At 45.0% G+C, this 12,504-nt stretch overlaps 1 protein-coding gene across 1 annotated transcript; it reads right to left on the bottom strand.

Annotated features, from left to right (window-relative positions):
• Positions 1 to 7: 7 nt before the first annotated feature.
• On the bottom strand, positions 8 to 12,430 carry Henmt1 (HEN methyltransferase 1). Its single transcript, XM_038311676.1, has 7 exons — positions 12,326 to 12,430; positions 10,801 to 10,929; positions 8,069 to 8,181; positions 7,252 to 7,386; positions 3,434 to 3,613; positions 2,394 to 2,571; positions 8 to 757 (listed from the first exon to the last, which is right to left on the bottom strand). Exons 1-7 carry the CDS (start codon positions 12,350 to 12,352, stop codon positions 329 to 331), a joined length of 1,191 nt encoding a protein of 396 aa, XP_038167604.1. The 5' UTR covers positions 12,353 to 12,430; the 3' UTR covers positions 8 to 328.
• Between the last annotated feature and the right edge of the window lie 74 nt (positions 12,431 to 12,504).

Raw genomic sequence — 12,504 nt, 5'->3', positions numbered from 1 at the left:
CACCAAATGGAAAATAAAAACCCAATGTTAAAGGAAGGCAGCTCCTTCCAGTTAAGCCCTTTTTCTCAGCGAAGAGCAGTCTACGCCAGGCACGTCTGTCAACCAGTTCAGGACCTGATTTGTGTTAAAACTTTCAAAGTAGTACTTGAATTATGACTGTGAAAAGTTTAAATCCCAGGGCTGAGGGCGTAACTGAGTGTCAAAGTGCTTGCTTACCATGCAAATGGCCCAGGGTCCAATTGCCAGCACCACAAAAACAAAAAAGTTTGAATTCCAAGACAACTCAACTCTCAGCGAGACTCTTGAGCTTCAGAAAAATTCAGGTGGCTCAGTTATCTTCAGACGGATAATCCCAAGAATTGTGCAGGTCAACCATGACTGCAGAACCGTCGCTGCTTAGGGACACCGAGTCAGCAATGAGGGACCGCATCCTCTCTTCGTCAGTACACAAGCGCTGCAGCTTGGGGTAAGCGAGCAGTCTCCTCAGGGGTATGAAAAACTTCTCTCCTTCACAGAAGGGCTGGGGAGTATTTTCTATCCTGGCCTTTTCAGCCTCTGTGAATACTGCTTCCAAGAGTAGGTGAGGGGCTGGGGAGCAGTCCGCGTGCCCTGGATTAGGGCCCAGTTCCTTCTCCCGCTCCCTCAGCATCCGCTGGTACCTCAGTCTCAGGCGTTCCACTTGTATCAGGAGCTCCCCGACCAGTACAAACTTTAGCACCTTTTCCTGCTGTAAACTCGGGTAGGAGGTTGAATAAACCTAAGGGAAGAAAAACCAAGCAGAATACTGAGGTGTGTTTAAACCATCAGCAATTCAGTCACAAGCTGTGCACTGTAAAAGCCTTAATCTCACTGTAAACCAAACACACATAGATACCAGGCAGCTGCTTTGCTTCGCTTCCAATTCTAATGACAACTATATCGCAGGAGTGTTTCTACCAACAGGCACTAACCCAGCATTCCTTTTTAAAAAAAAAAAGATATTTTATTATTTGGTATGTATGAGTGTTTTGCTTGCATGTGTGTCTATACAACATGTGCATGTCTGGTGCTTACTGAAGCCAGAGAGGGCATTAGATCTGATGGGACTGGAGTTAACAGATGTTGAAAGCCTAACCGAACCTACAATCCAATGTTTCTACTTGCTATTACATGGAAATTAGTGTAAAAAGAAACACTGGTTCAATCTAGAATCAGTGGTACATGACTAAGAGAACTGCTGGTCCAAGAGATCAAGGCCAGTCTAGGCCACAAAGTGACACACAGGCTAAAGAAAATCAAAAATGAAAATGATTCCATCAAAAGAAGAATGGATTCTTTTGAAAGACGAAGTAGGTTTTGTGCGTGCATGTGTTTGTGTGCCTGTGTATGTGTGTGTATGTATGTGTATGTGTGTATATGTGTGTATGTATGTGCATGTATGTGTGTGTATATATGTATGTGTGTATGTGTGTGTGTGTATGTGTGTATGTATGTGCATGTGCGTGCATGTGCGTGCGTGTGCGTGCGTGTGCGTGCGTGTATGTGCGTGTGCGTGCATGTGCGTGCGTGTATGTGCGTGTATGTGCGTGTATGTGTGTCTGTGTATGTATATATGCATATATTCGTGCATTATGGGCTGGAGAGGAACTGTTCCTGGCTGTCCCTTTACTGTTACTAACACTAAGAGGTTACAAAGGAAGCAGCAGCAGGAGTCATCTCTGAAACATCCTAAGAAGACCTCCAGTAAACTGCTCTTTGTCACGTAAAGCCAAGGGGCCAGGCAGTCTCAAAGAATGCTACAGACTGACCCTGACCCTGCCAGGACTCATGGAGCCTGAAGCATCTTTCTACATGAGCCTCAAAATTAGGTCACTTGGCTAGGTGTAGTGGTGCACACCTTTGACCCCAGCACTCGGGAGGTAGAGGCAGGCAGATCTCTGTGTATTCAAGGCCAGCCTGGGCTACATAGGAAGTTCTAGGCCAGCCAGAGCTATATAGTGAGACCCTGTCAAGAAAAAAGAGAAACAAATAAGCATGTCATTTATTCTGCTTTCTACTTCGGGGACTAGTGATGTGGAAAAGGAGAAGGGGGGAGGGGAGAGAAAAATGGAAGGAGAAAACACAGATGACGAAGAGGGGTGGGGATAAGGAGGAAGAGGAGGAAGAAGGAAGAAGGAAGTGGTAGTGGCGGTAATGGCGGTAGAAGTGTGGTAATGGCGGTAGCAGTGGCTGTAACGGCGGTAGAAGTGGCGGTAATGGTGGTAGTAGTGGCGGTAATGGCAGTAGTAGTGGCGGTAATGGCAGTAATGGTGGTAGGGTAGTGGGCGGCAGCTGTAGTTGTAGTCCTGTTCTCACTGCCCATCATGTGACCCATGGACTTCTAGCCCTGACAGCTATTTCACAGGAATACTCACTGCTTTGTACACATGCCGGTCATGCTGCTGTGAAACATGGGATTCAGCTAGCTTCCCGCTGTTCTTCCTAAAGACACCTATCTGGGTGCAATATCCGACATGCTCAGACCCAGCTGGGGGTGTCCCGACCCCAGTAAACTCCACACAATAATTGTAGCAGTTTGCCACTCGTGAAGCCCTGATATCAAACAACAAAGAGAAGTCACTTCTCCGCACACACAGTTCTGCTTAACACTTTTTTTTTTTTGGCTTTTCAAGACAGGGTTTCTCATGTAATAGCCCTGACTGTCCTAGAACTTGCTTTGTAGACCAGGCTGGCCTCAAACTCACAGAGATCCACCTGCCTCTGCCTCCTGAGTGCTGGGATTAAAGGCGTGCGCCACCACTGCCTGGTGTCAACAAACAATTCTTAAGTGACTTCTTGTCAGCAGTTTTAGGAAAAACAGAAAACATATGAATCAAAGGACTTCTCAGCCAAACAAGGAGGCGCATGCCTATCATGTTACTTGAACTGATAAGGCAGAAGGATACGGCGGTTAGAGCTAGCCTGAGCTATATAATGAGACATCACCGCTAAGAAAATATTCCAAAGTTAAGCATCCCTGCACAAGTTTATGATGGGTTACCATGACACCCGACATCTGTGGGGAACAAAGGCAGTGACACGTTTTAGGTTTCCAAGTTACCTCAGGAAGAGGAAAGGGGGGCTATGGGACGGGCAGCGTGCAGGTGTGGGTGAGGCCAAGCAGCCCCCCCATGCATGGGCGTGAGCGCCCCTCACAGCCCACAGCCTCCCCACTCTGGCCCTCAATCTATGCCCACACTACAGGTGCCTCCTAAAGAGCATCCACTAGGCACACGCTCTTTTCTCCTGCGGCCCAAATGGGCTGCTTTCCTTGTGATCCGGCTACATCATGTGCCACACACGGAGACCTTGCTGGAATAAACTAAGTTTGAATAAGACAGACATAGCACAGCTTACTTCCTATAACAGGACTGCTGCCAAACAACAACAAACCAAAGAACCCTTCTGAGCTCACCAGGTCTGGAACTCCTTTCTACTCCACTCAAATTTATGATCTGCATCCCTCAGAGACACTGTGGGAAACAGGGGGTTGAATTCAGCATTTGGTGTGGTGATGACAACCATGGATGGCGACAGGTATCCAAAAACCACTTCGGGAAATTTGGCCAGGTCATCTGAATTCAGATGCTCTATTCTAAAATGGTTGATAAGAAAGACAGAATTAATACGGCTTCACTGGGTGTATTCTCCTAATTGACTTGGCAAAAACAATCCCTTCTCTGATGATGCAGCAGCCCACAACCCATGACCAACTGTTCTCATGTTTGAATCCTTCCCACTCCCAGCTTTGCCAGGGTGATCCATCAACTAAGATCCATCCTCCAGTGCTCTCTGCAGAACTCATATCAACATTCCTTTTTTTAAAAGTATCTCAACTTGTATATTCCTTAATTTCCCAAGAACACATCATTGCCTCTGATTTCTTTTCAAAAACGACAGGACACTGCCAGACAGCTCAGCAATTATGAGCACGTGCTCCTCTCACAGAGGAACCAAGCGTGGTTTCCAGCACCTATGTCAGGTGACTCACAACCACCTGGAACTCCAGCTCCAGAGGATCCAATGCCCTCTGCTGACCCCCAGGGCCCCTGGACTCACATGTGGATGTACGTGTGCAAGAATGAGGACCTAAGTTCAGATCCCCTGTACTCAGAAAAAAAAAATCTGGCATGGGAACATACATCTGCAAACCCCAATGTTGGGGAGGCAAAGATCAGAAAATCTCTTGGGCTTGTTGGCCAGCCAGTGTAGACAATCAGCAAGATCCAGGGTCAATGAGAGACCCATCTCAAAAATACAAGGTGGTCGGGAATGGTGGCACATGCCTTTATTCCCAGCATTCAGGAGGCAGAGGCAGGCAGATCTCTGTGAGTTCAAGGCCAACCTGGTCTATAAGAGCTAGTTCCAGGATAGCCAGAACTACATAGGAAAAAAGCCCTATCTCAAGAAATAAGTAAATGAACGAATGAATGAACAAATGAGTGAATAAACAAAATACAAGGTGAGAGTAACTAGGGAAGACACAGGAAATCAACTAGTCTCCAGCTCCCAGGCATTTACATTCTTGAATACATAAACCCACACACGTTTCCTGGGACAGCAGGTAGTTCAGAGCTGTAGCATCTGCTCAGCATGTATGAAGCACTTGATCAACATCCCGCCAAAATAAAAACATTGTCAAAATCTAACACTGAAATGCTATGCTGGATCCAGATTAAGGGATGTTCTAGAAAGCAGAAAGACTGAGCAACCCTGTTCCAGATGATTAATAGACACTCCAGGGCATCACTACTAAAATCCCAGGCTAGATGTAGTGGTGCACACCTTTGATCCCAACACTCATGCAGCAGAGGCAGAGCTGTGAGCTCAAGGACAACCAGGGCTACATAGAGAGATACTGTCTCTATGTAGTACCAAAGCATAAAATAAAAAATAAAACAAAGCCCATTTTAAGTGATAATTAGACTTGAAAATAGTTATAAAAGCTATCACTAGAACAACTGAGTTGTTAAGTGTTGGATGTGGACTATATAACATGACCATATGCCATACACATCATTGTGAGCCTGGTTTTTGTTTTTTAGGTTTTTCGAGACAAAGTTTCTCTGTGTAGCTCTGGCTGTCCAGGAACTTACTTTGTAGACCAGGCTGGCCTCGAACTCAGAGATCTGCCTGCCTCTGCCTCCTGAGTGCTAGGATTAAAGACATGAACCACACCTGGACATTGTGTGATTTCTTAACACAACATACTATGGCTACATAAGAGGAAGCACACCATCTTATTTTTTAATTTATTATTATTGTGAGTGTATGATGGGAGGACATGCATGTGCCATGTGGAGACCAGAGTACAACACTGAAAAACAATTCTCTCCTTCCACCTTTACATGGGTTCTGGAAACTGAACTCAGGTCTGTAGACTTACATAGCCAAGTGACTTTTCCTGCTGAGCCATCTCGTTGACCCAAAGTATTTCTTCTTAGAAAAGATATTTAAGGGCCTGCAATATGGCTAACAGGCTAAAGGTGCTTGCCTTCAAGCCTGACAACATGAGAGTTCAGGAACACCCACCCACCCACCCACACACCCACACACACACACAATCTAATGAAAGTTTTGGGAAAACATCTTTAACATATAGGTATTTATGAGTAAAAGGCCATTGTCTCCAATGTACTCAAGTGGATCATATTAAAAATGCATACAGGAGATTACACCTAAAGGAAAAGCCTAAGTAAATGGAACCAAACGTAAAGAATTAGTGAGCCTGGTACTTTGTACCAGTACCAGTACCTTGTACCTAATCCCACAACGTCTGAAGTCTGTAACTACAAGTAATAACAGAAATATGACAGGACTGGAGCTGGGGTTCAGTGGCAGTGCCCTGCATTGGATCCCCAACACCTCAAACAATATGATTCATGGGAAGACTTGGCAGGAAGAGCAGCGGGGAGAGCAACAAAATTATATTAATCTCAAAAGATAAGGATTATTTTTAAAGACATTACCAAATATTACTAAATGTGGCATCACAGATTAACCCCAGCACAACAGAAGGAACACCACTACCCGACTCTTATCAATTGACAGACCATCCCAACAAAAGAAATATCTGAATTAAATGACTCATAGATCAAAAGGACTTAACATACAATCTACAGAATATTCCATTCAAACACTGCAGAATACACATTCTTTCCAGAAGCCCATGGAACTTTCTCTAAAGTAGATCATGAATTAGGACACCAAGCATGTCCTAAGAGTACAGAAAAACTGAAATTATTCCCTGTGTCCTGTCTGATCGCAACAGAATAAGATTACAAATCACAGCAAGAGAAACCCTAAAGGGCACAAAGCCCTGATTTCGATCCTTAGCACCACATAAACTGAGCATGGTGGCACACACCTCTAATCACAGCACTTGAGAGGTAGAGGCAGAAGGATGAGACATTCAAGATTATATACAGCAAGTTTGAGACCATGCTGGGCTATGTTACACAAGGGCTGGAGATGACTCAGTGGTTAAGAGCACTGGCTGCTATTCCAGAGGACCAGAATTTGATTTCCACCATCTAGAGGGTGGCTCACAACTGCCAACTGTCTGTGATTCCAGTCCCAGGGATCCAGTCCCTCTTCCATCCTCCTCAGGCACTGCACTTACATGGCACAAAGACATTCATTCAGCAAACACTTGTACGCATAAAAGTCAATTAAAATCTAAAAGCTAGATACATTATAAAAGAAGAAATACAAATGAATTTCTTTATGTTTATGCATGTGAGTGTTCTGCTTGCAAACCATATGCCCTCAGAGGTCAAAAGAGGTAGTTGGTGCCCATGGAATGGAGCCATGGATGGATGTTAGCTACCGTGTGGGTGCTAGGAACTGAACCCATATCCTCTGCAAGAACAAGTGTTCTTAATCACTGAGACATCTCTCCAGACCCACAAATGAAACTTTTAAACAGGAGTAAAGGCCTATGTATATAATTGTTTAATTATTTCAGGGTGCAAAGCACCATGGGGAGGGAGAGGGTGCACACACATATGATAAGGACCAGAAGGAAGTAGTCACAGGTGGCCATGTGGCGAGTGTATGAATGTCTGTTTCTGGAATTATCTTCATTCTTGGAATTCCTGAGAAAAATACTAAAAGTAAAAAGATACTCCCAGCTGATGAATTGTGATCATTTTACAAATAATGACATTGATTACTGAGGCTAATTCCTTCACATTTTCCAAAGTGGAGAGCCGATGCAACTTCCAGACTTACAATTCAACGCATGTTATCAAATCGAATCCAATCAGGCGAGAGTCTCTCTCCACAACAGAGCCATGATACAAGATGACAGTCAAATCTAGATCTCGGGGTTTTACAAACTCCCCCAGGTAGGGAGACAAGTAATGCCTGCAAGAGAACAATCATCAGTCAGCAGCATAAGGAAACAACCAACTTAGTGATCGAGGCTGGGGATATGGCTCAGAGTAGAGCGTGCACCTAGCTGTATGAGGAGAGGCCCTGAGCTCTCAGCTGCAGAACCCGGATCCCTGATGTGAGTCCCACTTGGCCTGTTTTTCTCTGGCATTAAACACTAGGCCATGGGGCGGCTGAAGGAAGCCGGGAAGTTAGGTCACTAAACATGACTTTAAATTTCCTACACTGTTCTCATTGCCACACTTTGCCTCTCTTTGGAACAGACATTTCGGCTCTTTAGAAGAACAGGTTCAAAACAATCTAGAAATCTATGTATCAGAGAAGCAGAAAGGTGGATGTGGTGTGGAGGGACCAAGCGTACGCTACAACCCTTCCTAGGAACTGATGCAGCCATGAGACACAACCCACCACTTAGGAGATAGGCATTAAAGCCAGGCATGATGGCACACCGCAAATTTAAGCAGAGAACACTTATGCTATATCATAATTATCATGTTTCAAAAAGGAGGAAGAGTCCATCTCTTAGGTGAGAGCCCCCATGACCTAAGACTATACCCCCCACCTGGTGACAGCTCTACCACTCTGGGGACAAGCTTCCAACACAAGCACCTTTGGGAGATGAAACACATCCAAACCATAGCACTAGAAGTATTACCCATTTGAATGTAATTTTTCTTCATTGATATCTACCCCAACAAGCAGCTGAATGCATGGATAGCTTTTTAGAAGCTTTAGGAGTTTGGTATCACCACATCCCAGGTCTGCAACCTATAGATGAAACACAGCATCATTTGCAAAACATTCACATCGAGAAAAGTAGGAGCTTTTAAAACTAGAGGGTGCCCGGGAAAACGGGTCAGATTAGTGAAGTGCAAGAATAAGGACCTGCGTTCCATATAAAGTCAGATGTGGGAGAGTGTCTAAAACCCTATTTAGAGCCTAGCCAAATCTGAGAGATCTGGGTTCTATGAGAAGCCTATCTCAAAAAACATACGGTAGGGAGTGACAGAGAAAGACACCCAATTTTGACCATTTTGGGACCTCCACCCACACATATGTGCGTGCATGTGTGCATGTGCTCGCGCGCACGCACCTCAGTGGGAGATTGTGAATCAGTAGTGAAAACAAAGTTTTTATATGGAAGGATCTTTGGAGGTAGAATTGTATACACAAAAACCAAATTAAATTGAGACTTTTTAATCCTGAAGGTAAATCAGTGCTTGAGAAAAAGTCAGACAAAGCCATGCTTATTCAGAACAATTGCTTGAGGTTCAAGGTTATCAGAGCAAGAATCACAAGTTGAGTCTTGATGTGTAGCCAAACCACCTCCTGAGTGTTAAAGAGTTCTGGGATTACAGTATGCACCACTATGCCCTTTATGAGATGCTGGAGTCAACCCCAGGGCTCTGTGCATGCTGGATAAGCATTCCACCAACTGCACCATATCCCCAGGGGAACAATCACATTGAGACATATGAAATTCCATATTGGGAAAAAAAAGAGGCCCTTCAGACCCTTCAAGTGGACAGATGTGCTGAAAAGGCTGCTGAGGCAGATGTGTGAACATCTGTAGACTAGCTAAGGCAACTAAAGGAAGCCTTTTCCAATTCCAGAGGATCTGATATCCAACTCTACTCTTGCCTCTCCCTCCCAAATTTGGCATTACAAATGTTTGCCACTACCCCTGAGAATACCACTCCCCACCCCCCACTTTTGAAAATAGTCTGGCTATGTTGCCCCAACTGGTCTCTAACTCTTGGACTCTTGGGCTCAAGTGGTTTATTTTTCTTTTCTTTTGTGTGTGTGTGGGAGGGGGGGACACAGGGGTTTGAGACAGGGTTTCTCTGTATAGTCCTGGCTGTCCTGAAATCCACTCTGTAGACCAGGCCTCGAACTCTGAGATCCACCTCTGCTTCCTGAGTGCTGGGATTAAAGGCATTCTCCACCACGCCCAGCTTCGAATAAATCTTTAAAAATAATGGAGAACTCTTTTTAATGTTGTTGTGTTTTTCTTGCTTACCACAGCACCTGGGTGGGAATCAGAGAACCTGCAGGAGTCAGGGCTCTTGCTTCCACCAGGTGGTTCAAGGGATTGCACTCAAGTCATGAGACTTAGCAGCAAGAGCCTACACGGGCTGACATGAGCCATTGTACCTGCTAACCAGGTGATTTCCACCTGAGCATTGAGCTCCCTGTACTGTACAAGGCTAAAGAGACTCAGCTGTGCTTCACGTTCCAGGAAAGGGGTCCCAGCGAAGAACCACCTTCCTCCATTAAGGCTTAGCTAAAGACTCTGTTTCCAATCTCTGCCTCAATGTGGAAAATTACTATTTGTTTCCATAATTTCCCTTAACCAGTTTCCTCAAGCTTCTCCCCCAGCCCTGCCCCATGCCACTCAACTTTGTCTCCCCAGACTGATGACAGAGGTTTTCCTCACTGACTCTTCCCAGCTAGGCTGGCAAACACCTGTAGACCCCACTACTGTCAGGGAAAGGAGACGACTGAATGGAAATCAAGAATCACTTGAGGCCCAGCACGGTGGAAGCAGATGCAGGCAGATCTCTGGGCTCGAAGCCAGCCTGGTCTACAGACTGAAATCTAGGGCAGCCTGGACTACATAGAGAAGCCCTGTCTCAAAAAAACAAAAACAAAAAGAATGTAACAGACAAAAAAGAAAGAAAAGAAAAAGAAATCACTTGAGTCCAAGAGTTTGAGACCAGCTGGGGCAACATAGCCAGATCTTATATTTTATAATAGGCTGGGGGTGGGGGAGGTAAGGCAGGTGTAGAGGCAAACACTTACAACCCCAGACTTGGGAGGGAGAAGCCGGAGCGTGGAGTTGGAGGCCTTCTTGAACTCTAAGACCCTATCTCCAAAATAAACTTCTCTGACTATAATTAAGCTGCCCTCACTGTTAAAAATGCTGCTGGCCCTTCTTGGGACTATCAAAGGCTTTCCCAATTTGTGACTTTGGTCACTCCTCCATGGTTGAAAAAGAAAAAAAACAACAATAGCTTAACCCTGAAACACGTGGAGCACATGGCCTTACGGTCTTCTCGCTATTGCAATCTCTACTTCGAGAGGCTGAGGCAGGGGGTGACGTGAGTATGAATTAGAAGCCAGACAAAGCAACACAACCATCTTTTTTTCTTTTTGACAGTTCTCTACCTGTATTACAATGTACCATACTTCTATCCACCACCCCAAATCACTCAAGTCTGTCTAAGGCACGGGAGGTCGCTTAGCGGTAGAGTGCTTGTCCTGCATGCCAAAGCTCCTGTCTGTAACCCTAACACTGGGAGGGAGGGAGAAGTCTATCCTTACGAGCATATTTGATAAACCATTTTAATAGAGCAATCTTAACAGTTTAAAAAAAAAGATAATTACCTTCTTGGGTTCATGGCGATCCACTAAATCTCTAACGAACTGGTACCGTTGTTTGTATAAAGGCGGTTTAAACCTAATTACCTTCTCTGGACAAACTTCTTCAAAATTACCTCCAATCACACTATTGCACTGAAAGATTTTAAACAAGTTCTCACTCACGCATGACTTTAGATATTTAAGAAAAGAAAATTTCTTCTCCCCAATTAACTGAGGCAACAACAACCTCCACACAGCTTAAACCTGAAGTCATCAGGCAGTATCCCCTCCACCCCACTCCCTCCACCCCTCCACACACCACACCCCGTCTTTTCAGCATGCTCTAGCTGGGTTTATGCTTCCACAGCTAATCTTCAGAGGTTGTTTTACTGTGTGAACTGCCAAAAGCTGTGGTCCAGACAGACCAGAGATTAGGAGACACTGGGCAGATCACAAACTCCCTCAGCTCCCAATCTTTGCTCAAACCTCTAAGGTCTGAATCCCAGGCTGTGGAGGGTATAGGCCAGTTTTAGCAAGAAGTGCTGAACTCAGTTTAAGGTGAATTTCCCACCCTTGACACCTGAGCACCCTCACCATCTAAAGCTCAGATTCTAGACAGTATTTCCTCTTCATTGTCTAGGCACAAACCCTCTTCCCATCCCCTCTTCCTTTTACACATCTCTATCTATATAGGTTTCTCCATCCAAGGCTGAGTTAAACCCTACTGCAATGATTTTACTGCTACAGTCCTAAATCGGAATAGCCTTTTTTTAGCAGGTCCAGGAGAAAAAGAAATGTTAGCTGTATCTGCAACAGCTGTGCCTACTATTCCTATCAGTGCTGGAAACAAGTGAACCAGACTAAACCTGTACCTAGAGCAATGATTGCGTTTATTGGGTATCACTGGCTAAGGACAAGTGTGGCTGGGATTTAGATTAGTGGTGACCACCTGTCTTGCATGAACGAGGCCCTGGCTTCCATCCTCAGCAATACAACAAAACATACCCCACATGCAACCGAGCCCCTGCCTGCTAGCTCGCTCGCTCTCTCTCTCTCTCTCTCTCTCTCTCTCTCTCTCTCTCTCTCTCTCTCTCTCTCTCTCTCTCCCGCTCTCTGCCAGATTTCACACTTGTTAGTGCTAACATTAATCAAGGGAAGGTTTGGTGCCTTCCTCAAGTGCCCAAATGCTGCGCAGGAGGGATGTTCAGCTTAGGTCTCCAAATGTGGTCCCTAAACCAGTATAGCGTCTTCCTGGAAACTTAGAGAAATGCCACGTCTCAGGCCTCAACAGACCTCCTCAGAAGACTCTACACTTTAAACAATCCAGGGAAAGAAAAGGAAAATAAAATCTCCAGGGTGACCCATTTGCATGTCTAGAGGTATTTTTACTTTATATACATCAAATGTGACTATTTCACTGATCATTGATGTCAATCTTATTGAGTTCACACCTCAGGGAGAAGCAAGGGCCTAAATAGGATAATTTGTCATTTCTCCACAGTACACCCCTCCGAGACCCCTGTAGATGGGTGAGAAGAGCAGCATTTACCGGTATGTTCTTTTCTGCCACTTCCATTCTGCTTCCAGCTTCCGTTGCAACAAAAATTGTGATAATGCAGATTTATCCTCTGGGCTCTGTATCAGAGAATCAGCAGCAACTCAGCTGTAAATGCCAAATGCTCCCTTTTCACACGAGACGCCTAGAAGAAATGATGGCCCAGATGAAAA

Source organism: Arvicola amphibius, chromosome 14 (assembly GCF_903992535.2).
Source record: "Arvicola amphibius chromosome 14, mArvAmp1.2, whole genome shotgun sequence".
NCBI lineage: Eukaryota > Metazoa > Chordata > Mammalia > Rodentia > Cricetidae > Arvicola > Arvicola amphibius.
The sequence above is the reverse complement of the archived record's forward strand: the minus strand, read 5'-3'. Positions and strand labels throughout refer to the sequence as shown.

Excerpts from the sequence above, each read along its gene's own strand:
- Henmt1 (XM_038311676.1), bottom strand. The coding sequence starts at position 12,352 with ATGGAAGTGGCAGAAAAGAACATACCG. Across the intron at positions 10,930-12,325 it reads TGGCAGAAAAGAACATACCG|TGCAATAGTGTGATTGGAGG; the intron begins GTAAATGCTGCT and ends AAAATCTTTCAG. Across the intron at positions 7,387-8,068 it reads GAAAAATTACATTCAAATGG|GCATTACTTGTCTCCCTACC; the intron begins GTAATACTTCTA and ends GTTCTCTTGCAG.